Here is a 22,561-nt window from a genome sequence, read left to right as displayed (position 1 = left end):
TTCATATTTTATCATAACTTATAAAATTATAACTATCTATTCTTCAACTCCATCAAAGACTCCAGAAGATATTATATTACCTAAGTTAACAGGAAGTGCATTGTAAGCAACTTCTAAAACTCAAGAAATGACAGAGACGTCTCACTGCCGGGGCAGTCACTCAAAATTCTTCTGTAACATTAGGACATCCAATCTTCAGTCTATGGGCCCATAGTATCCAGAAGACTTTACCATGAAGCAGGAAATTTCAAAGACAATTCCACCTAAATTGGCAGTTTGTCAGTCACTTTCGTCTGTGTCCTACAGAATGTCTGCAGACTCTTTAATGAAACCGGAACACCGAAGGACTGTTTCATATTTAGGCAAGTTTAGCAGTCATTTTTCTGTGGGTCCTGCATGTCCAGTTCACACAGCATAACATAAAGTAGCCCAGGCATGAATAGTCTCTTGCCCAAATGGCTAGCCAACTCTATAAGGATCCTCTTCAATGCCCATCATCCTCTTGAAGTAGATTGGTGCTGCCAGGAGCAGATGTGTCTCATTGTCATGAAAAGTCCTAAGTTTTGTTTGCTTTTCTTCAGTTAGAATATAATATAAACCAGAATTTCTCAACCTGCTTATAATTATACCCCCAGGACAAGTGTCAGACATCAGATATCCTGTGTATCAGATATTTACATTATGATTCATAACATTAGCAAAATTATAGTTACAAAGTAGTAACAAATAATTTTAAGGTTGGGGGATAACTCTATTATGAGGAACTGTATTAAAGAATCATAGCATTAGGAAGGTTGAGAATCAATGACATAGAGATTTATTTCTCAATACAAACTAAGTACATAGAAAGTTCCTCCATGAGATTCTTGAACACCCTTCTCAGAATGTTCAAGAATCAAGGCTTTTCTCTCCCTCTAATTGGATCCTCAACAGACTGACCCATAGAGGCACTCTGGTGAATATTGGTATCTACCATGGTAAATATTATATTCCTTGATCCTCTTGATAGATACTACTTTTAGGAAATCAGAGGAAAGAAAAATACCTAAATTACAAAAATAGTTATAGTAACTGGATTGGAAAAGAACTCACTGTGCCTTTAATTGTCCTTAAGTAAAGACTAGAGAGGAATGATAAAGATTGAATTTATGTGACAGCTTCCAAAAAACTCACAGAAACCTACTTATTACTTATCTGATATAAAGATACTGTATCTAACTGGCATGTGTTTAGGTGGATGGATGATCAGAGAAGGGGAACTTCTAAATTTAAGCAATAATTGATGAATCAAGATAGAAGTCATTGTAGAGGAGAGAAAGAGAGAGAGAGACAGAGAGAGAGACAGAGAGAGACAGAGAGAGAGAAAGAGAGAGAGAGAGAGAGAGAGAGAGAGAGAGAGAGAGAGAGAAACTAGGCTTCTGTTTTTCCTTGGTGAATACATGTGAAGAACTATATATTGTACCCTATTGCCAACCTTTTGACCAGCAAGATGGCTCAGCATGTGAGGGCACTTATTGCCCAACCTGACAATGTGAGTTGATTCCTGGAACAACCACAGTTGAGGGAAGGAGCCAGTTTATACAAGCTATCCTCTAATGTCACACTCATGCTATGGCAGTTACACCCATACACATGAGTTAATTCATTAAATAAATATGTAAATAAATATTTAAAAATTGTTTTACTTTTTGCAAGTGTTTTGTTATTCTTTTCTTATGACTCTAGTTTTTACTTTATTTTATGCCATTTTTTATATTGTTGGCTTTCAGGTATTGATGTATGTTACTTGGAAAGGAAATCTTTATGAATGAAGAATATTAGACCCTAATTTTGAACCACAGATGCAGAATTCATGTGCATCTTGTTACAAGCATTGATATAATAGAGGCTACAAACTGTTGTGGTTTGGGTTATGAACTTTTCTTGATTCCTCCATTTATTTTGTATTGTACAACGATATGCAGCAAAAGATTATCCTGTGTCCCAATACAAATATCATGTGCCAGGATTAACCTTATTAAGGTTGCCCACTAAAAAATACAGGCATGTCCCTTGGTGCTATATACTTTATTCAATACTTGGTATCTAATAAATAAAATACCTACAAATTCACATATGTATAGGTGGATGTCATTGAAGAAATGTCATCTTTTAACAAATGCACATCTCTTTCCTTGCCTACAGTAATAAAATGTTGAAAAAGAAGAAATATATTTATGCTTTTTACTGAAAATTGTTTAAATTTAAAATTTAGCTGCAGTCATGAGCCAGAAATTTAAGCCAATATGTTACTGTCCTTAAGAATAAAATGTGAGTCTCATAAAGCACCAAATTATTATTTCTCTAATACCCTGAGAACCCCAGAGGTGTTCACTATTCCCATCATTACTGCATTGCATCACTTCAGTCCAGGGAAAAACTATGCTGCCAGGGAGGTTGGGTCAGCTTTGAGAAAATACCTGCTGTGCTGTAATCTCTAATTCTGGCCAGTAATCTTGGCTCAGAAGATTAAATGTGAGTCAGGAGTCAGCTTCATGTCTTGTCAATTTCTCATAAGTACACAGTGCCCCCTGTTGGACTATGGATACTTTCTTCAGATATCTTCAGGAATGAGTTTTCATTCCTCAATTTAGGTTCCTTAGTTGTTCTTCAAAATTGCTATAAACTGTATATTTTTAAACATCAAAATTCTATCATTTTAATTTTTATTGTTTGTATGACTCCTGTGTTGCTTTTTTATTAGATATTTTCCCTCCAATTCAAAATTCCCTACAATTTCTCTTAAAGAGGAATTTGTGCTTTCTGAATAAAATGTTTTTACCTTATTACTAGGGATTCTGATAAAGCTCAGCATTGGTGGGGGGGATTGTATTTTGTCGTTTACACTGTAAATTTTCTGGTCTATAAAAATAAATGATGTTTTGTCACTTGAGTGTTGTAACTCAGAGTTCCCTAGAATTCATCATCAGACATTAAAACTCTTTGCTATTTGGTTCGTTCATGTACTTTACTACTGTTTGTTTTGTCTTTCTTGGAAATAATGAGTCATTATTTGAAAATATTTAGTTTAAATTTTTATAGGCACTAAAGCCTCATTAGACATTAGTATCCTATAGAAATATTTTTGCCACAATGCAAAGCACCAGATATGACCATTATTGAATTAATTAGTGGATTTTAGTGGTAGAAAAATTTTTTGGTTAAAATTTGACTGCCACATGATTTGGCACTCTGTGTTACTCTGATTTTACAGAATGACAGAGGAGAAAAGAAAGAAAGACCTATGGGCCTAGAGATGTGGAGTACTAATCCAGGTTCTGACTAGCATGTGTTAGAAAACATATTCAAGACCCAGAACTGAAAAACAGTATTTTTGAAATACTGAAAAAATATCTTTTATATTAATTTGTATTATAAATTATTTTGGTGACTGTGTGAGTGAAAACACACACACAGAGACACACACATGCACATACATTTACAGCAAGCACACATACACACACAGAGGACAGAGCTGTTAGATAATCCTGGAGCTCAAGTTACAAGCTATTATTAGTCACCTCACATGAGGGCTAAAAGTGAACTTGAATTTCCTACAGTTATGTGCTCTTAATCCCTGAACTGTATGTCCAGCCATCCAAGATATTATAAAATTATGGAATGTTCATGAATTAATACTACTTAAAGGAATAAATGATGTTGTCTCTGTAGGTCTTCTAGATACATGTGAAGCTGTAACAATAATCACATCAGAATATAGGCAACCAAATTGGTCTCTTCAGTTTATAATTTCAGCTTTTATGATTGAAACTTTATCTCAGGTAAAACAGAGTGCAAGAAAGGTTGTATGTATAGGGCTAGAAGGACAGAGATGAAAATTAATGCAATATGTGGCTAACATAGCACTAAATTTATGGGAACATGATTTATTACAGCAATGGAATATTTAGATTAGTGTACTTTCCATCTCAGAAACAAACCATTAATAAACATAGTCTCTGGAAAAATATTTGAAGGCATTATAAAAATGTTCACAGAATATTCAGGGAGTACAAGAACAGGGCACAGCAGCCATTGATCTTTCAATGGAACCAACACCCTAATTTTAAAATGGTTGATGGATCAATCTGTATGGATTGAGCAATGGTCTTTAACATCAGAGAAACTTCAGGCCTTAGAAGAACTGTAACAATAGCAGCCAAAAGTTCAACATACTGAAGAATCAGTTAGTCCTTGAAATTCTCTTGTATTTGTTATTAAAAAGGAATCTGGAAAATGGAGAATGGCAACAAATATAAGCACTGCTTGTGGATTAGTTGTAATTTGTAATTTGGTGATTACAACTGATTTGTTGTAAGGTGATTTAGCCAATGACCTTCCTACAGTCTGTAATTCCTTTGCCTTCTCTATTACCTAAAAGATGTCCTCTTATAGTTATTGATTTGAAACATTGCTTCTTCATTATAACTTTACAAGCAAAAGACAGAAAAAATGCCTTCACCTTACCTACTTATAATAATTCAGCCCATTAAGAGATATCAGTGGAAGTTTCTCCCACAGGGAATATTAAATAGCCACACCATGTGCCTATATTTTATACAACAGTCATTGGAAATGTTACATAAGAAATTTCCTCAATCAATAGTCTATGATTACATGGATGACATGTTACTAGCTGATTCAAATATAGATACTTCAGAAAGAATGTTTGAAGAAGTAAAAAAACATTGCTTGTTAGGAATTACAAATTGCCTCTGAAAAAATACAAAGAGGAAATTCTATTCATTTTTCATGATATAAAATAGGTATACAAAAATATACCCCTATGGGTGCAAACTAGGGGATATTGTGGACTCTTAGTGGACTTCAAAGAAAAAGGAGATGGAGTCCCAGAACAATGATACCAACAGGAATATGATAATACCACTAAGCTGATGAGTATCACCTAACGATACACTTTGTATTACAAACTGCTCAGGGGAATTTGATGTGACAAGTTGAGATGATCCAACCCAACAGACCACTTTTGCTAGGCCTTGAAACAACCCACCTACTTTCCCATTATACAAAGACTGGAAAACAAATGATACAGCTACCGCACACAGGTTTTGACAATTAACCCAAATTTTTCTTTTCAAGATTGCTTAAAGATGTTGTTGCCCTCTCAGACAGCAGGAAGTAAGATCACACAAGTATAAGTCAGTGATGGCAAAGAAAGTGTACACAAACTTCCATTGCAAAAACTATCTCCAATCAATAACTGCTTAAATGAAAAACAGTTAGTTTTCTCCAATAGAGTATTCCTAGTTATTCAAACAATACTTAAGCGCAGGCCCCATGCCCAGCAGTATATGACTAACAAAAATCATAACAAAGCAAATAAACAAACAAAAAATCTCAAAGGTACTTTCAGATGATTTGTTCTGTCTGGATTATTTTTTTTATTTTTTAAAAAGAAAAAAGAAATTTTTTTCATTTCCATAGCAATCCCAGTTCCCAATCTCTCCCCTCTGCCCATTCTCACCACTTACTCCACTATCCCACCCACCATCCACTCCTCATAGAGGATAAGGCATATTACTTTGGGGAAGATCCAAAGCCCTCTCTTATATCTACACTGAGCAAGGTATCCATACAAAGAGAATAGGTTCCCAAAAAGCCAGTACAAGCAGTAGGAATAAATCATGGTTCCACTACCAGTGCCCTCTCAGTCTGACCCAGCCAAGCAACTGTCAACCACATTCAGAGGAAATAGTTTGGCACGATGCTTGATCCTTCACTATCTGGCTGATGTTGGTGAGCTCCCATTAGCTCAGGAAAACTGTTTCAGTGGGTGACCCCATCATGGTCTTGACCTCTTTGCTCATATTCTCACTCCTCCCAGTCTTCAGCTAGACTTTGGGAGCTCAGTCCAGTGCTCTGATGTGGGTATTTGCTTCTATTTTCATCAGCTGCCAGACGAAGGTTCTATGGTGAGATGTAAGATATGCATCAGTCTGACTACTGAGCAAGGCAAGTTTGGGCATCTTCTCCTGTATAGCTTAAGATCTTAGCTGGGGTCATCCTTGTGGATTCCTGGGAAATTCTCTAGAACCAAGTTTCTTTCTAGCCCCATAAATAGCTCCCTAAATCAAGATATCTCTTTTTTTTTGCTCTCAACTCTGTCCATCCTCCATCCTCCATCTTGACTATCCCATTCCCTCACATTCTCCTTCCCCTCTCCTTCTTCTCTTCTCTTTCCCTTCCAATCTTCCTTCTCCCCGCCCTATCTCCATGCTCTCAATTTTGGCAGCCAATCTTGTCTATTTTGACTTTCCAGGTGGAACTATATATGTTTTGCTTACAGTTCACCTTGTTACTTAGCTTCTCTAGGATCATAAACAATAGGCTCAATATCTTTTGTTTATAGCTAGTATCCACCAATGAGTGAGTACATACCATCATTCTTTTGGGTCTGGGTTACCTCACTCAGAAAGGTGTTTTATAGTTCCATCAATTTGCATGCAAATTTCAAGATGTCATTTTTTTTGTTTTGTTTTTTGTTTTTTACCAATGAGTATTACTCTAAGGTGTAAATGTGTCACACCTTCTTTATCCATTCTTAGGTTGAGGGGTTGTTTTCAAGTTTGGCTATTACAAATAATGCTGATATGAACATCTTGAACAAATGTCTTTGTAGTATGATTGAGCATCTTTTGGGTATAATCCAGGACTGGTATTGTTGGATCCTGAGGTAGGTTGATTCTGAATTTTCTGAGAAACCATCATACTGATTTCCAAAGTGGCTATCCAAGTGTGCATTGAGTAGTCCCCTAATTGCATATCCTCTTCAGCATAAGTTATCACTGGTGTTTTGGATCTTAGCCATCATGATAGTATCTCAGAGTTGTTTTGATTTGCATTTCCATGAGGCTAAGGATGTTGAACATTTTCTTTAGTGTCCTTCATCCATTTGAGATATTTTATTGAGAATTCTCTGTTTAATTCTATACCCCATTTTTAATTGGGTTATTTGGAATTTTTTTAATGTTTAGTTTCTTGAGTTCTTTATATATTTTAGAGATCAGCCCATTGTCTGGTGTAGGGTTGGGGGAGATCTTTTCCCATTCAGTAGGCTACCTTTTTGTCTCATTAACTATATCTTTTGCTTTACAGAAGCTTCTCAGTTTCCGGAGGTCCCATTTATTTATTGTTGCTCTCAGTGTCTGTGCTACTGAGGTCATATTTAGGAAGTGGTCATGCATTGAAGGCTACTTCTCACTTTCTCTTCTACCAGGTTCAGTCTGGTTTGATTTATGTGAAGTTCTTTAATCCATTTGGACATGAGTTTTGGGTATGGGGATAGATATGGATCCGGTGTGGAAGGCCCTTCTGTCTATGTGTTGCTTTCATTGGTTAATGAATAAAGAACTGCCTTGGCCTGTTGATAGGGCAGAATTAGGTAGGCAGGGAAAACTAGACTGAATGCTGGGAGAAGGAAGGTGGATGGGGAGATGCCATGGATCCACCACCATAGTAAGACATGCTGAAACTTAGCTGGTAAGTCACTGCCATGTGGTGATACACAGATTAATAGAAATGGATTAAACCAAGATGTAAGAGTTAGCCAATAAGAAGTTAGAGCTAATGGTCCAAGCAGTGATTTAATTAATAAAGTTTCTGTGTGATTATTTAGATTCTGGGCTGCCAGGATGAATAAACAGCAATGATGGAGGAAGGTCATTGGTTAAAAAAATAAAGAAACTGCTTGGCTGGCCCTCATAGGTTAAAACATAGGTGGGAGGAGTAAACAGAACAGAATTCTGGGAGGAAGAGGAAGTGAGCTCAGACTCGACAGCTCTCCTCTTGGGAGCAGACGCCTCAGAGAGACGCCATGCTCCCAGCTCCTGGGCAGACACACGCGATGAAGCTCCAACCCAGGATGGACATAGGCTAGAATCTTCCCGATAAGTGCACCTAGCTGTGCTACATAGAATATTAGAAATGGGCTAGTCCAGGAGCGAGAGTTAGCCTAGAAGAGGCTAGATAGAAATGGGCCAAGCAGTGTTTAAATGAATACAGTTTGTGTGCTGTTATTTTGGAGCATAAGCTAGCAGGGAGCCCCGCCGCTCCTAATACAACAGAACGGCACCCAACGCTCCAATTACTACAACACAGCAACCTCCTACAAATTGGCACCAATGTGGTGGACTAAATCCATGTAAAATCTGAGAGGGCTTGAAAAGGAATTCTATACAAAAAAACTACAGAGTTTAGCATAGCTTCTTGCTGTTTGCTGGTGGCATGACACAGCTTCTTTGAGAGAGGTTTTCCTGACTCAGCAGACACAGCCAAAAATTTTATGCTGAGCTATCTATCTATCTATCTATCTATCGCTATCTCTCTCTTATCTGTCTCACACACTCTCTCTCCCTTACCTCCCTACAAACCCCTGTCTTTGTCAGTCTGTCTGTCCCTCTCACTCCCTACTTCCCCCTCCTCTTTTCTCCTTCCTCCTCCCTTCTCATCTAATATCATTCTCTCCTGCTGAATACATTTTGAAACTTGAGGACCATTTCATCAGTGTTTAAAAGAAAACAGTTCAGAAAATTGGGAGAAGGCAAATTATAAATCTTGGCAGCTGCCCAAAGATGGAGAAGGGAGATGATAAATACAAATGGCATGTTGTTTAAGATAAGCCAGCATGGTGCTCAGTTCCATCATGGATATGATGGTTTGAGTGAGAATGTCCCCCATAGGTTCTGACATTTGACTCCTTGGTGCAAAGTCAGTTGTGCTGTTTGGGTAAGTTTAGGGAGAGTGGTATTGCTGAATAAGTCACTTGGGTGAGCTTTGAATTTTTATAGTCCTGCACCATACCCATCTTCCTGCTTAACATTTGAGACATGATCTCCAAGCTTTTGATCCTGTTCCATACCTGTGACTTCCTCAGCATCATATATCCTTATCCCTATGATACCATAGTTCCCCAATAAACTCTCCCTTCTAAGAGTTGCCTTTGCCATGGGGTTTCATCAAAGAAATAGGAATATAACTAGTAAAGCAGACAATCAGCCACTTGATAGGGAGTGAGCTGGGGGAATAGTGAAGAAGACCAAAGTATGAGAAAAAGGAAGGCTTTGGACTCTGTTCATCGCTTAAAGAAAGAACCAAAAAGAGAGGTAACAAAGAAGTTATACCATTCTAAGTAAGGACTGAGAAAGAAGGGTAAACCAATAAGGGCCTAACTGCCAGCAGGGCCTGATGTTTCAGGTTTGTGATCTAACAAAACCACTTAACAGCCCATAGGCCCTGATGTGGGGCTCTGCTCTACAAGTTGGATTTCAGAGGTTTCTCAAGGAAAACAACTGTAATTCTTCTGGCCTTCTCACTGAAAGACTATACAAAAGAATGATGCCCTGATACTCTTATAATAAGATGTATTTATAGAAATTTAGTGCAGTTTTCTTTGTTTATTGATCTTGTTTTTGTCTTTCATATGTTGTATCTTATGATTTCATTGGTTATTTTGATCCTAAAGTAATATTTTAAAGGTGGTCTCAGTGTGGAAAAAGGAAGTCCTCAATGCTGATATAGAAATTTCACAAGTAAGAATTTTGGCAGAGACTAAACCATAAATAAACTGATAGTCATATTATCCTTCCTTCAAAATCCCTGGGAAGGCCCACTAAGTAAAGAAGGGGTGTCAGGAGCAACAGGGAGAAGTTCATGTGCATTCAAGGAAAATGCTAAGACAGTGTTGGTTACTATTATTTTATCATGAGTATATGGGATCTTGCACTCATAAATGTTATTACAATGTGTTTTTTGGCAATTTATTGAAGTGAAAAAACAGTTAGAGCACGAGACCAGAAGGCATCTTACAAAGAATAGACATTACTGTGAACTTTGTTGTGCAACAGTGAGAGCCTTTGACCCATTGCTCTAAGTTCATAAGAGAATATTCTCATCCTTCAACTTTATACACATGAGATTTGATTTTACATAGTCACCACTCTTACACAGCAGTGTACTCTATACTATCCCAGCCTTTCTCCTTTCCCAAGGAGCCCAGGGTAAATTGCTAGAATGGTGATTTGTTCCTTTGAGAACAAGAAGAAAATATCCAAGGAGTGTGATAGGTAAGAACTTCAGATGAACCTTTCCAAAGCCATAGGCCTGCCTTGGAAGCAAGAGAAGAAAACAGTTTCTGTCCTGCTTCCTCATTTATCTAGCTCACTGTGTTCACCCATATTGTCCTCCAGTGCTATAAGCTACACCACAGAAATAGTCAGCTTCATCTTCAGGCTGAATGTTGGAGATGCTTAAGTAGCGATGAGCCCCAGAGCTGGAGCCAGAGAAGCGATCAGGGATTCCATCCCCCTTGTTGGAGTTTCCATTATTTGCAAGCAACATCACATAGTTAGGAGCCTTGTCTGGTTGTTGCTGGTACCAACTAATGGGGTAGGTGCTGTACTCACTACTCAAGGTGCAGGTGAGTTTGACTGAGGTTCCCAGGGAGGCCGAGGCTGTGGGTGACTGAGTCATCACGGGTTGGGAGAAAGACCCTGAAAATAGAGAAACACATTATCTCCTGGGGTAAAAGAAGAGGAAAAATATATATTACTATGAGTTTGTTTCCCTGAACTGGCATCAGTGTGCAGATGATTCTCCAGACCTGTACAATGAAGGAGAAAGAAGAGGAGAGGAATCCAGGCCATGGTGCAGACACCTCTGAGCTCTGCTGAGACAGACGTGGTGTGGGTCTCTCTTCTCCTTTAACAATTCTCAGAGAACTGAAAAGGCCCTTCATGCAAATTTGTCTTGGCCAACCAAATCTTAGGTGTTGGTACTGTCAAAAGTCTGGGTGTCACTTCTTTCTTAGGCTGTCCAAGGGTTCACAGTAGCCCCAGCTGCTAGGCCTATTAAACCATGAACAGTCACAAAGAGAGAGATGTTTGTGTTCTCAGCTGAGAGTCTCCAGTGAACATATGGACCCCCGCTGAGCAAATTCAGGTCTGTCATGTCTGTGACTACCATACTTTCCAAAGGCTTTAATTACTGAACTCTTTCTGATCATGGTCAGGAGTTATCTCCTCTGAGGCTGACTTTTAAATAATCTATTTTTTAATGCATCTTCTCAGTGTGGCTACTATGTCGAACAGTATTCCTGAACAGGGCAGGGGTCACAAATCAAATATCCTGTCTATCATATAATACATTATGATAAATAACAGTAGGAAAATTACACTTATGAAATAGCAGTGAATGGGGTCACCACAAAAAGAGGAACTGTATTAAGAAGTCAAAGCATTAGGAAGTTAGAGAACCAATGTTTTAGACTTTAGTTTATAAGGATCTTTTTTTTTCAGGGACTTTTCCTACCTATGCTGAAGACAGAGAAATTTACTGCAAGAGCCCCTTCTCAGAATGCTCAAGAATCCAGACTTATTCTCTCTACTTGGTTCCTCAGTAGACTGACGCACAGAGACACACTGATAAATATTAGTATTTAGCATTATAAATATCATACTGAATGACTCTTTTGATGCATTATAAATAAAAAATTTGAAAATCACATGGCATTACAAAACAGAATTATAAAGAGAAAAGTTGGAGAAAGAATACAGTGGGCTCCAGATGTCTAAGTTCTACATCCATAACAGATTCAAGACTGCTGCCTAAGATGATCAAGACTCACAGGATACGCCAGTCAAAACTTGATCATAATTCTAAATTTTCTCTGGGACCCCATAAGATTATCAGTGCCCCCAACCAACAGGAAATAGCCTGGAAAACTATGCCCACATTCCCAAAACAATGGACTATGAATGTTTTCCTTTGTTTAGAATGTTGGTTACAAGTTATTATGGATAATGGTCAGGAGAAAAGCTAAACAAAGAATATTAGATCCAGAGTTCTTTTTATTTAAAAAAAAAGAGGGGGAAGTGGTATGGGACAATTGTCTGTATTCTTTCAATTGTATTTTAAATAAATGCTGATTGGTAAGTAGCCAGTCAGGACGTATAGGTGGGACAACCAGACAGGAAGTAGAGGCAGGTCAAGGAAAACAGAAGAATTCTGGGAAAAGGAAACCTTAGTCCACAACCCTGGCCCATCCACAGAAGAAGCAAGATGTGACTGCCTCACTGAAAAAGGTACTGAGCATAGACAACATAAACAAGAATAATGTGTTAATATAAGTTATAAGAGTTAATAAGAAGCCTGAGTTAATAGGCCAATTAGTTTATAACTAATGTAAAAAAATAATACAGTGGGCTTGTAATTATCCTTAAGTAAGGATTAGAGAGTATTGATGAAGAATGACTGTGTGTGATGATTTCTAAAAACACTATTGGAAACCTGTCTACTACTTATGTGATATAAAAATATTATATTCAACTGACAGATATTTAGAGGGATAGATGTTCAAAAAATGGAAAAGCTATAAATTAAAGGCAAGAGTTAATGAATCATGACAGAAAAATTAGCCATTGTGGAGGTGAAGCAGAAGCAAAAGAAATGTCAGAACCATGTGTGTTTGCTCAGGTGTGTTTTAACTTATTCATAGTTAAAGAAACTATCTACCTGGGTTGTCTTCATCAAACACCTATCTACCAGGCTTCAGGGTATATGCAGAAGAGGAGATGGGTGGAAAGAGTTTAAAAAACAAATATGATGGATGACTCCAAGGAAACAGAATCTTCCAGAAAGAAGAGGACTGATTTACATGTGAATTCACAAAGATTGTGAAAGGAAGCACACAAAAGCAGCACAGGTTCAAACCAGAAAAAATGTCAGCACTGAGAAAAGAAGTGGACAAACAGTCACAACCATAGCCATGAGTTTATTTGTAATAGATAATTTTTTAAAAAGGGAACATAAGTTTGCTCTAATGCAGTATCACTAAAATATCAAACACTCCAGGAAAGATCCTGTAACCAGGGTAGTTAATTAACAGTATTCAGACTCCATGGTGTGTGTGTGTGTGTGTGTGTGTGTGTGTGTGTATGTGTGTGTGTGTGTGTTTGCGTGCACACGCGAGCACACACACATACTTTTTGTTTTATTCTGCTATATTTTGTCTGATTGATTTCCCCATTTTACTTTGTCTGTTTTGTTTTTCTTTTTTGTTGATGTTGTTTTGTTTTTTGGTGGTTTTTCTGTTTTGTTTTGATTGAAAAATAAAATACATGAAGTTGGACAGGTAGAGAGCTGTGAGGGTCTGGGAAGAGATGAGGTAAAGAAAAGAATATAATAAAAATATACCATATGAAAAGGTTTTTAAAAGGTAACAAATCAAAGAAAAAATGTTAGTTGACAGAAACAATAGAAAGACATAAAGAATGAATGAATAGAAGAAAAGAAAGAAAGAAAGAAGAATGGAGGGAGGAAGGGGAGGAGGGACGATGGAAAGGGGGAAGTAAAAGAAAGAAGCTAAAGATCGATTGTCCCTGGTTGATGAATGCATGAAACTATACATTGTATCCTACTCAGATCCTTATAAACACCAAGATGGCTCAGTATGTAAAAAAAAAAAAAAAAAAAAAAAAAAAAAAAAACCTCACAGTAGTTGATTCCTGGAACAATCATTGTGGAAAGAGACAAATTACAAAAGTTGTTCTCTGTCACACGTCACACTTATGTTGTAGCATTTATACGCACACATTAAATCATTAAATATGTAAATAAACAAATATTTTAAAAAACTTTTGATTCTTTCATGACAATTTTGTTATTCTTTATTGATTGTCTGAGGTTTTGATTTTATATTAGGCACTTCTTTGGTATTATTGACATTCAAATATTGATGTGAGTTACTAGGGAAGGAGGACTCCACAAGTGAAGAATTGTAGACCTCAATTCAGACCCATAAATGCAGGATCCACATGCACATGAGTATTAATAAGTATTGAAGTAATACAGTCTATTGTAGTTCAGGGTACAAACTTTTCTTCCACTTCTATTTGTTGTTTCCTATTACCACATGGAACAAAAGAGGTTCCTGACTCCCAGTCTGCGCACTATATGACAGGATTAACCTTCTCAAGATTTCCCACTAAAAACAACAGGCATATAATTCATATATGGCTTCAGTGTCATATAGTTCACCAAGTGATCAAAATTGAATTTCTAATAACAAGGTGATACTTGTGTGATCACACATTCACAGGTGGATGACACTGAAGAAAAGGCATCTTCTAGAAGCTGCACTACTGTGTCCTTAATTACAGTACTAAAATATTGAAGAGGAGAAATGTGTTTATGATTTAAGACTGAAAAATGTTTAATGTTAGAGTTTAGTTTCAGTCATAAAACGAAATATGATCCAATGTATCAATACCTTTAGAAATAAAACATGAGTCAAGCCGGGCAATGGTGGCGCACGCCTTTAATCCCAGCACTCGGGAGGCAGAGGCAGGCAATCTCTGTGAGTTCGAGACCAGCCTGGTCTACAGAGCTAGTTCCAGGACAGGCTCCAAAGCCACAGCGAAACCCTGTCTCGAAAAACAAAACAAAAACAAAAACAAAAACAAAAAAAACAAAAATCAAAAAACAAAAACAAAAATAAAAAAAAAAAACGTGAGTCAATATTAAAGAAATGTACACAAATTCAGAAATACTTTACAAATTTTTACCCCATTTGTTAGTTCCTTGATATGGTAGTAACAACATACCAATTTACAGAGGGTTAATATAAGTGACTTGTGTTATCACATACAGATATCTGGAGGAGAGATTTGCAAAATAGACACGCTGAGCTAAGCACCCTATGGCACCTCTTCCTTCCCTCCTTGCCCCTATTGTTTGTGAACAATCTTAGGTTATCATTGGTCAGCAGCTACAGCGCCCTGCATGCACATCCGTCTTCATGTCATTCTAACTCTACCTCCCCATGTTCTCAGAGCAATATTGGGAAGCACAGGGACTCACTGTGCTTTAGCATGAGCTCATCTGACTCAATTCATCTGCCATAGTATTTAGAAATACATTAACCTAATATCAGAGAAGAAATTATTTAATATATAGTTACTATAACACAATGTAACAATCATATATTATGTAATAATATATTAATTATATATGTGATATATTAATTAACAAATATTATTATATTGTTATATGTTATATATTAAAATTGTATTACATGGAATTTCATAGCTTTTAAAAGCTACACAATGAATTTCATTTTCTTCAAATGAAAGATTATCAATAGTTATAAAATGTCAATGGACTATTTCTCCACTTTGATCTAGTTGTAGAAAAAACATCACAAAGAATGCTTCTCTCTGGAGACCTATTGACTCTAGTCTTACAAGCAAATACATCGATGGGACAAATAAAATATTTACTTCTGGTTTTATGTTCTTATTCTCTATTGCAACAGCTGACAAATATCTCCACTTTTTATTCTAACTAGGACACGAAGGAAGATGCTTCCCTTCCCTTTCTTGTCTATGGAGAGTTAACATTAGGATGGCAGCAGTGCCTGGTCATGGAATCCCACTATCACAGGACAGGGCTTATACTCAGGCTCAGGCAAATGGGCATTTGTCTTGCTTCTCCATCTGGGTCTCACTGTGCTGAGCACCACTGTCGTGTGCATGCAGTAGCCTTCAGCAGTCTTCAGACTTGTAACCTGAAAGCCCCAGAACAAGATTCTATTTAAGGTAAATAGTGACAGGAGAGTATGAGCGCCTGTTAATTGTTAGGACAATCAGAGCCTAGAAATTTGTCCAGGCTACTTCTGGAACCAGTGTGGAAAGAGACAATCAGGAACTGCTAGAGATCATCATTTCTCAGCATCACCACAGCTTGTGGAGGAGACCCTAAAAGAAAAAGTGTTATGTTTTAAAATGAAGGAAAGAATGGGAGGGTTCATTCCAAAGGCAGACCTTTTTAATGTCCATGAAACCTGACAAAGATGGAGGAAAGACAGAGGGATGAGACAGGCATTCAGGTCCTGCTTTAAATCTCAAAAGATCCCAGGAGCCACAGATGATGCTGGTCTCTGGGGTTTCTGGGTCCATGGGGGTTGGGGCAGCTCTGAGGAGGCATCTGCTGTGCTGTAACCTCTAATTCTGGGTGTGAAATTGTCCCAGGAGATTAAATTCAATTTAGTAGTCAGCTTCAGTTCTTGTCAATTTCTGAGAAGTACACAGTGCCCCCTGCTGGACTGTGGATACTTACTTCCAATCTCTTTCAGTATAAGTTTCCATTCCCCAATTACAGATTCCTGGAAAATAGTTTTAGATTTTTTTGGCTTTTAAATTATTTTTGTTATAAATTATGTGCGCACGCGCATGCACACACACACACACACACACACACACACACACACACACAGAGAGAGAGAGAGAGAGAGAGAGAGAGAGAGAGAGACCAGTGCTATTGGATTCCCCAAAGAGGAAAATAAGGCAGTGATAAGTCACCCTCCATAAGTGTAAGGGATGAACTTGAATCTACTGTAAGATCAGTCTGTGCTCTTAATCACTGAACCTTCTCTCCAGCCACCCAAAATACTTTAAATTCTACAATTCTCCCAAAATAATAGTACTTAAAAGTACTTGGAACACATAGACTGTGCTATGTCAGTGAACCTATTATATTGTGTAAATATACTGTAACAACATAGTGAAACATCTTCCTTTCATTCTGAAGTGTATTTTATAAAGTCTAGAACTACTTTAATTGGTAAGTCAATTACTTTGGTTATATCTTTTGTTTAGCTACACTACTAACTGAAATAGTTCATGGAGGAACGTTACAAATCACCAACCTTTATTAAATGAATGAAAAGTACAGTGAGTCCTCTAGAATAGACCCCTGCCTGGGAAAGACAAAGGAGGGTGGGGGTTTAAAGACAGAGGCAGCAGTCCTGTCACACTTGCTGCAGGCTGGAAGGTCTTTACAATGTTACCTTTGCTCTTGAAAAACATCACACAGGACATTCCTAGAGAGTTACCAAACAGTTTTTACATAATAGGACCCTTTCTCAATAGTAAATGGGGTCACCTTTTGCTGTTGAAAAACAAATCATCGAAGAAATTAAGTGGTCATTTGTTTGCAGGCTAATGTAACTCCCAAGTGGAAGAGGTGCAGAGACAGGGAAATCTTACCTTTTAAACCTAGTTCTATCCTAATAAAAACAAAGGTATATTCATGTAACTCTGTTTATAATTTATACATTTTAATTGGTAGTATCTCTATGAAATTATCAGTCCCAGAAAAAAACAACATTTTATATGGATATATGAAAATTTGAAGACTTTTTAGGTGGAGACCTTCTCATTAAGGCTTACCTGAATCCCTCTCCACTCTTCATATGCCATCTCTGGAAGGAGAATTGTAAAGATACCAGTGCATTCCATTCCTGTGATACCTCCATGAGAGACAGTCATTACCTGCTTCCACATGAATTCTACATTTAATTAACATTCATTCCTTATCCAGAAAACAACTAGAGTGGAGGAAGCTGCAGCTCGGTAAAACTAAATACCTTCAATCTGCCCAGGCAAGCACAGTGGAAGACAGTCTAATTGAAATTCAATAGAAATGTCACTTCTCTGAGGCAAATGTGTTCAATGTCCCTTGATGGTACCCTGATCAGTTCACTACATCAGTCTCAGAGAAACAGAGCAAACTGTTCCAGGCCTGAGGATAGCATCCTGTAGGGTCTCAAATGAGCATCCAAAATCAAAGAGGATTAGGCAGATCACATCTGATCTCCACCCAATAATCCCATCACTCCTATGACTAGAGGGTTCTCATAAGGCTGACTATAATCCATGGGCCTATCAAAAGCCCATCTTTCCTCCCCAATCACCCACATAAGATGTACAGCAATGGCCTCACATTCTGGGAGCCATGGACTGAGACTCCTTTCCATGCCTTTCCTATAGACTCTGGATCTTTAATGCAAAATAAACTTTTCTTACCAGAAGCAATTTCTGTCAAGAAGTTTAATGGCAAAATGTGTAACTATATCTTTGAGATTCAGAAGAGAATTAGATATGCCAGAACACAACCTAACTGATGAAGGGTGCCTGATACTCTGTGTCTGCTATCAATTGCAACTCAAACACTAGGATCACCATGCTAGGAAGTCAACTCTGCTTGCATAACTAGTGCAGTATTAGATCTGAAGTTACTTTGGATGCCCCACCTACCCAAGAGTCAGGTAACTTTGTGGTATTATAGGCAGGTCCTACCACCAACCCTTCTTGCACTCCCACCACCACCAACCCAATCCACACCCATCCACTCCTCAGAAAGGGTACAAACTCACAGGGGGAGCCAAAAAGCCTGGCAAGATCAAGTTAAGGCAGGATCAAGTTCCTTCCTCTGCGTCAAGGCTGAGCAAAGCATCCTACCAAAGGGAATGGATTCCAAAAAGTCAGATCATGCACCAGGAATAGATCCTGGTCCTCCTGCTAGAAGCCCCTTAAGCAGACCAAGCTACACAGCTGTTGTCCACATGGAGAGAGCCTAGTTTTGTCCCACACAAACACTTTAGCTGTCAGTCTAGAGTCCGTGAGCTTCCACCACTTCAGGACAGCTAACTCTGTGAGTTTTCCCATCAAGATAGTGACTCCTCATTGCTCATATAATCCCTCCTTCTGCTCTTCAACTGGCCTCCTGGAACTCAGCCTGGTACTTGACTATGGATCTCGGCATCCATTTCTATCAGTTAGTAGATGAAGGTCCTATGATGACAGTTATGGTATTCATCAATCTGATTACAGGGAAAGGCCAGTTCAGGCACCCTCTCCACTATTGCTAGGAGTCTTAACCTGTGTCATTCTTCTGGATTTATGGGAATTTCCCTAAGTCCCAGGTTTCTCCCAAATGGTATAATGACTCCTTCTATCAAGATATCTCTTTCATTGCTCTCCTCCTTCAGCCCTAAAGCACCTCGACCATTCCATTCCCTCATGTTCCCATCCATCTACTTCTATCCAGTTTACCCAGGAGATCTCATCTATTTTCCATTCCCAAGTCAATCCATGCATCCCTCTCTGGGTCCTCCTTGCTACCTGGCTTCTCTGGAGCTGTGGATTGTACTCTACTTATTCTTTGTTTTACATCTAATATTTACTTACGAGTGAGTACATACCATGTTTGTCTTTCTAGGTCTAGGTTACCTAACTCAGGATGATTTTTTTTTCTAGTCCCATCTATTTGCCTGCAAATTTCATGATGCCATTGTTTATTTTTTAAGCTGAGTAATACTACATTGTGTAAATGAACCACAGATTTTTATCCATTCTTCAGTTGAGGGGCATCTAGGTTGTTTCCAGGTTCTGGCAATTACAAATAACTCTTCTATGAACATAGCTGAGCAAGTATCCTTGAGGGATTATTGAGCATCCTTTGGGTATATACACAAGAGTGGTATCACTGGTCTTAAGGAAGATGGATTCCCATTTTTTTTTCAGAAACTGCCATACTGATTTCCAAAGTGGCAGTCTCACCAACAGTGGAGGAGTGTTCCCTTTACACCACATCCTCTCCCATTAGGCATTTTGACAGATGTGACATGATATCTCAGAGACATTTGATTTGCACATCCCTGATGGCTAAGGATGTTGAGCAATTCCTTAAACATGTTTGGTTATTTGAGATTTTCCTGTTGAGAAATAACTGTTTAGATCTGTAGCCTATTTTAATTGGATTATTTCATATTTTGACTTCTAGTTTCTTGAGTTCTTTGTATATTTTGGAGATCATCTCTCTGTCAGATGTAGGGTTGGTGAAGATCTTTCCCATTCTGTAGTCTGTCATTTTGTGTTATTTACTCTTTCCTTAGCTTTACAAATTACCCAGTTTCCAGAGATCTCATTTATTGATTGTTGCTCTCAGTGTCTGTGGAACAGGTGTTATATTTAGGAAGTGGTCTCCTGTGCCAATGTGTTCAAGACTACACCCCACTTTCTCTTTTATCAGTGTCAGCGTAACTGGATTTATGTTTAGGTCTTCAATTCACTTGCACTTGAGTTTTGTTCATGGTGATAGATACGGATCTTTTGAAATTTTCTACGTGTTGACATCCAGTTACACTTTTTGTTGAAGATGCTTTCTTTTTTACATTGTGAAGTTTGGGCTTCCTTGTCAAAAATAGGTGTGTGGATTAATGTCAGGGTCTTCAATTCTATTTCATTCTTATATGTGTCATTTTATGATAATACCAAGTTGTTTTTATTACTACTGCTCTGTAACAGAGCTTGAAGTCAGGGATGGTGATTCCCCAAGAAGTTCCTTTAATGCACAGGTTTGTTTTAGCTATTCTGGGTTTTTGTTTTTCATATGAAGTTGAGTATTGTTCTTATGAGGTCTGTGAAGAATTGGGATTTTGATTATGGTGGATGAATTTTTATGGATTCTTGAATTCAGTTTACTGGTGTTTTATTGAACAATTTTGTATCAATGTTCTTGTGGGAGATTGGTCTATAATTCTCTTGTTTTGTTGCATCTTTGTGTGGTTTGGGTATCAAGATAACTATAGCCTCATAAAAGGAGTTTGGTAATGTTCCTTCTGTTTTAATTGTGTGGAACAATTTGGGGAGTATTTGTATCGGGCCTTCTTTGAAAGTTTCGTAGAATTCTGTGCTGAAACAATCTGCCCTGGGTTGATTGGGAGAATTTGATTGACTATTTCTATTTCCTTAGGGGTTATAGGCCTATTCAAATTGTTTATCTGGTCTTGATTTAATTTTGGTGTACTGTACTTATCCAGAAAATTGTCCGTTACTTTGAAATTTTCCAATTTTGTGGAAGACAGGGTTATGAAATATGATCTGATGATTCTCTGGATTTCCTTAGTGACTGTTTTTATGTCCCCCTTTCCATTTCCAATTTTGTTAATTTGAATATTTTCTCTCTGTATTTTGGTTAGTTTGGATAAGAGTATATCTACCTTGTGGGTTTTTTGAAGAACCAACTCTTTGTTTCATTGATTCTTTGTTTCTTTTTATTGATTTCTCCCTTAGTTTGATTATTTCCTGTCATGTGAGTTTGTTTCTTTTTTTTCCTAGAGGTTTCAGGTGCGCTGTTAAGTCACCGAATTTCTTATGTAGAAATTTAGTTCTATGAACTTTCCTTTTACCACTGCTTTCATGGTGTGCCTTATGTTTGAGTATGTTGCGCATTCATTTACATTGCATTCCAAGAAGTATTTAAAATTTTACTTTATTTCTTCCTTGACCCAGTTGTGATTCATTTGAGCATTATTCAGTTTTCATTAGTTTGTTGGCTTTCTGCAATTTGTGTTGTTGTTGAATTCTAACTTTAAGCCCTTGTGATCTGATAAGATACTGGGGTTTATTCCAATTTTTTTGCACCTGTTGGGATTTACTTTCTTAGTGAGTGTGAGGTCAGTTCTAGAGAATGTTCCATGAGGTGTTGAGAAGAAGATGATGGAGGACTTACTTTCATTGGCTAATAAAGAAACTACCTTGGCCCATTTGATAGGCCAGCCCTTAGGTGGGTGGAGTAGACAGAACAGAATGCTGGGAGGAAGTGAGGCAATCGCCATGCCTCTCCTCTCTGGGTCAGACATGATAAAGCTCCAGCCCAAGATGGACACAGGTCGGACTATGAGATACCACCTCATAGTGCTACACAGATTACTAAATGTGGTTTAGGCAAGATATGAGAGTTAGCCAAGAAGAGGCTAGATATAATGGGCCAGGCAGTGTTTAAATGAATACAGTTTGTGTGTTGTTATTTCTAGGGCTAAGCTAGCTGAACAGGAGCCAGGTGGGATGAGAAGCAGGCCTGCCCACAGCTCCTTCTACAAGAATGTATATTCTTTAATGTTCAGATGTAATGTTCTATAATTGTTAAGCCCATTTGAGTCAGAAAATCTGTTATTTCCCCTATTTCTCTGTTAATTTTTTTGTATGGAAGACCTGTCCATTGGTGAAATGATGTTGAATTCTCCCACTATTAGTGTGTGGGACTTGATATACAATTTAAGTTTTAGTAATGTTTCTTTTGCATATGTGGGTACTATTGTATTTGTCACATAAATGTTCATAAATGAACCTTCATCTTGATGTATTTTTCCTATGATGAATATGAATTGTCATTCTCCATCTCTTTTGATTAATTTTAATTTTTAGTCTGTTTTGTTAGATACTAAGACAGCTACATCAACTTGCTTTTTAGGTTCATTGGATTGGAAAGTCTTATCTGAACCCTTTACTCTGAGGTAATATCTGTCTTTGAAGTTGAAGTGTGTTTCTTGTGTGTAGCAGAATGATAGATCTGGCTTTCATATCCATTCTGTTAGCCTGTATCTTTTTTTAATTTTTATTTATTTATTTATTTATTTATTAAAAATTTCCACCTTCTCCCCTTCTCCCACTTCCCTACCACTTCCCCCATTCTCCTCCCACCTCCCTGTCCAGTCCTAAGAGAAGTGGGAAGTCTAAGGCCCTCCCCCCTCCATCCAGGTCTAGGAAGGTGTGCATCCAAACAGACTAGGCTCTCAAAAAGCCAGTACATGAGTAGAATCAAAACTCAGTGCCATTATCATTGGCTTCTCAGTCAGCCCTCATTGTCAGCTATATTCAGAGAG

At 37.8% G+C, this 22,561-nt stretch overlaps 1 protein-coding gene and 2 gene segments (V, D, J or C); all 3 read right to left on the bottom strand.

The window, feature by feature from the left end:
* LOC121464736 overlaps window positions 1–22,561 on the bottom strand; it is a 994,671-nt gene that overhangs the window by 746,362 nt on the left and 225,748 nt on the right.
* The window catches only part of LOC121464737 (immunoglobulin lambda-1 light chain-like), an 840,936-nt gene that overhangs the window by 742,893 nt on the left and 75,482 nt on the right, over window positions 1–22,561 (bottom strand). The gene's annotated exons all lie outside the window — the stretch shown is intronic.
* Window positions 10,225–10,717, bottom strand: LOC121464738. The segment is given in 2 exon segments: window positions 10,225–10,547; window positions 10,658–10,717. Coding segments are annotated over 2 exon segments (366 nt in total).

Source organism: Microtus oregoni, unplaced genomic scaffold (assembly GCF_018167655.1).
Source record: "Microtus oregoni isolate MIOR12 unplaced genomic scaffold, Mior012 000029F_ref0000214, whole genome shotgun sequence".
Classification (NCBI taxonomy): Eukaryota; Metazoa; Chordata; class Mammalia; order Rodentia; family Cricetidae; genus Microtus; species Microtus oregoni.
The sequence above is the reverse complement of the archived record's forward strand: the minus strand, read 5'-3'. Positions and strand labels throughout refer to the sequence as shown.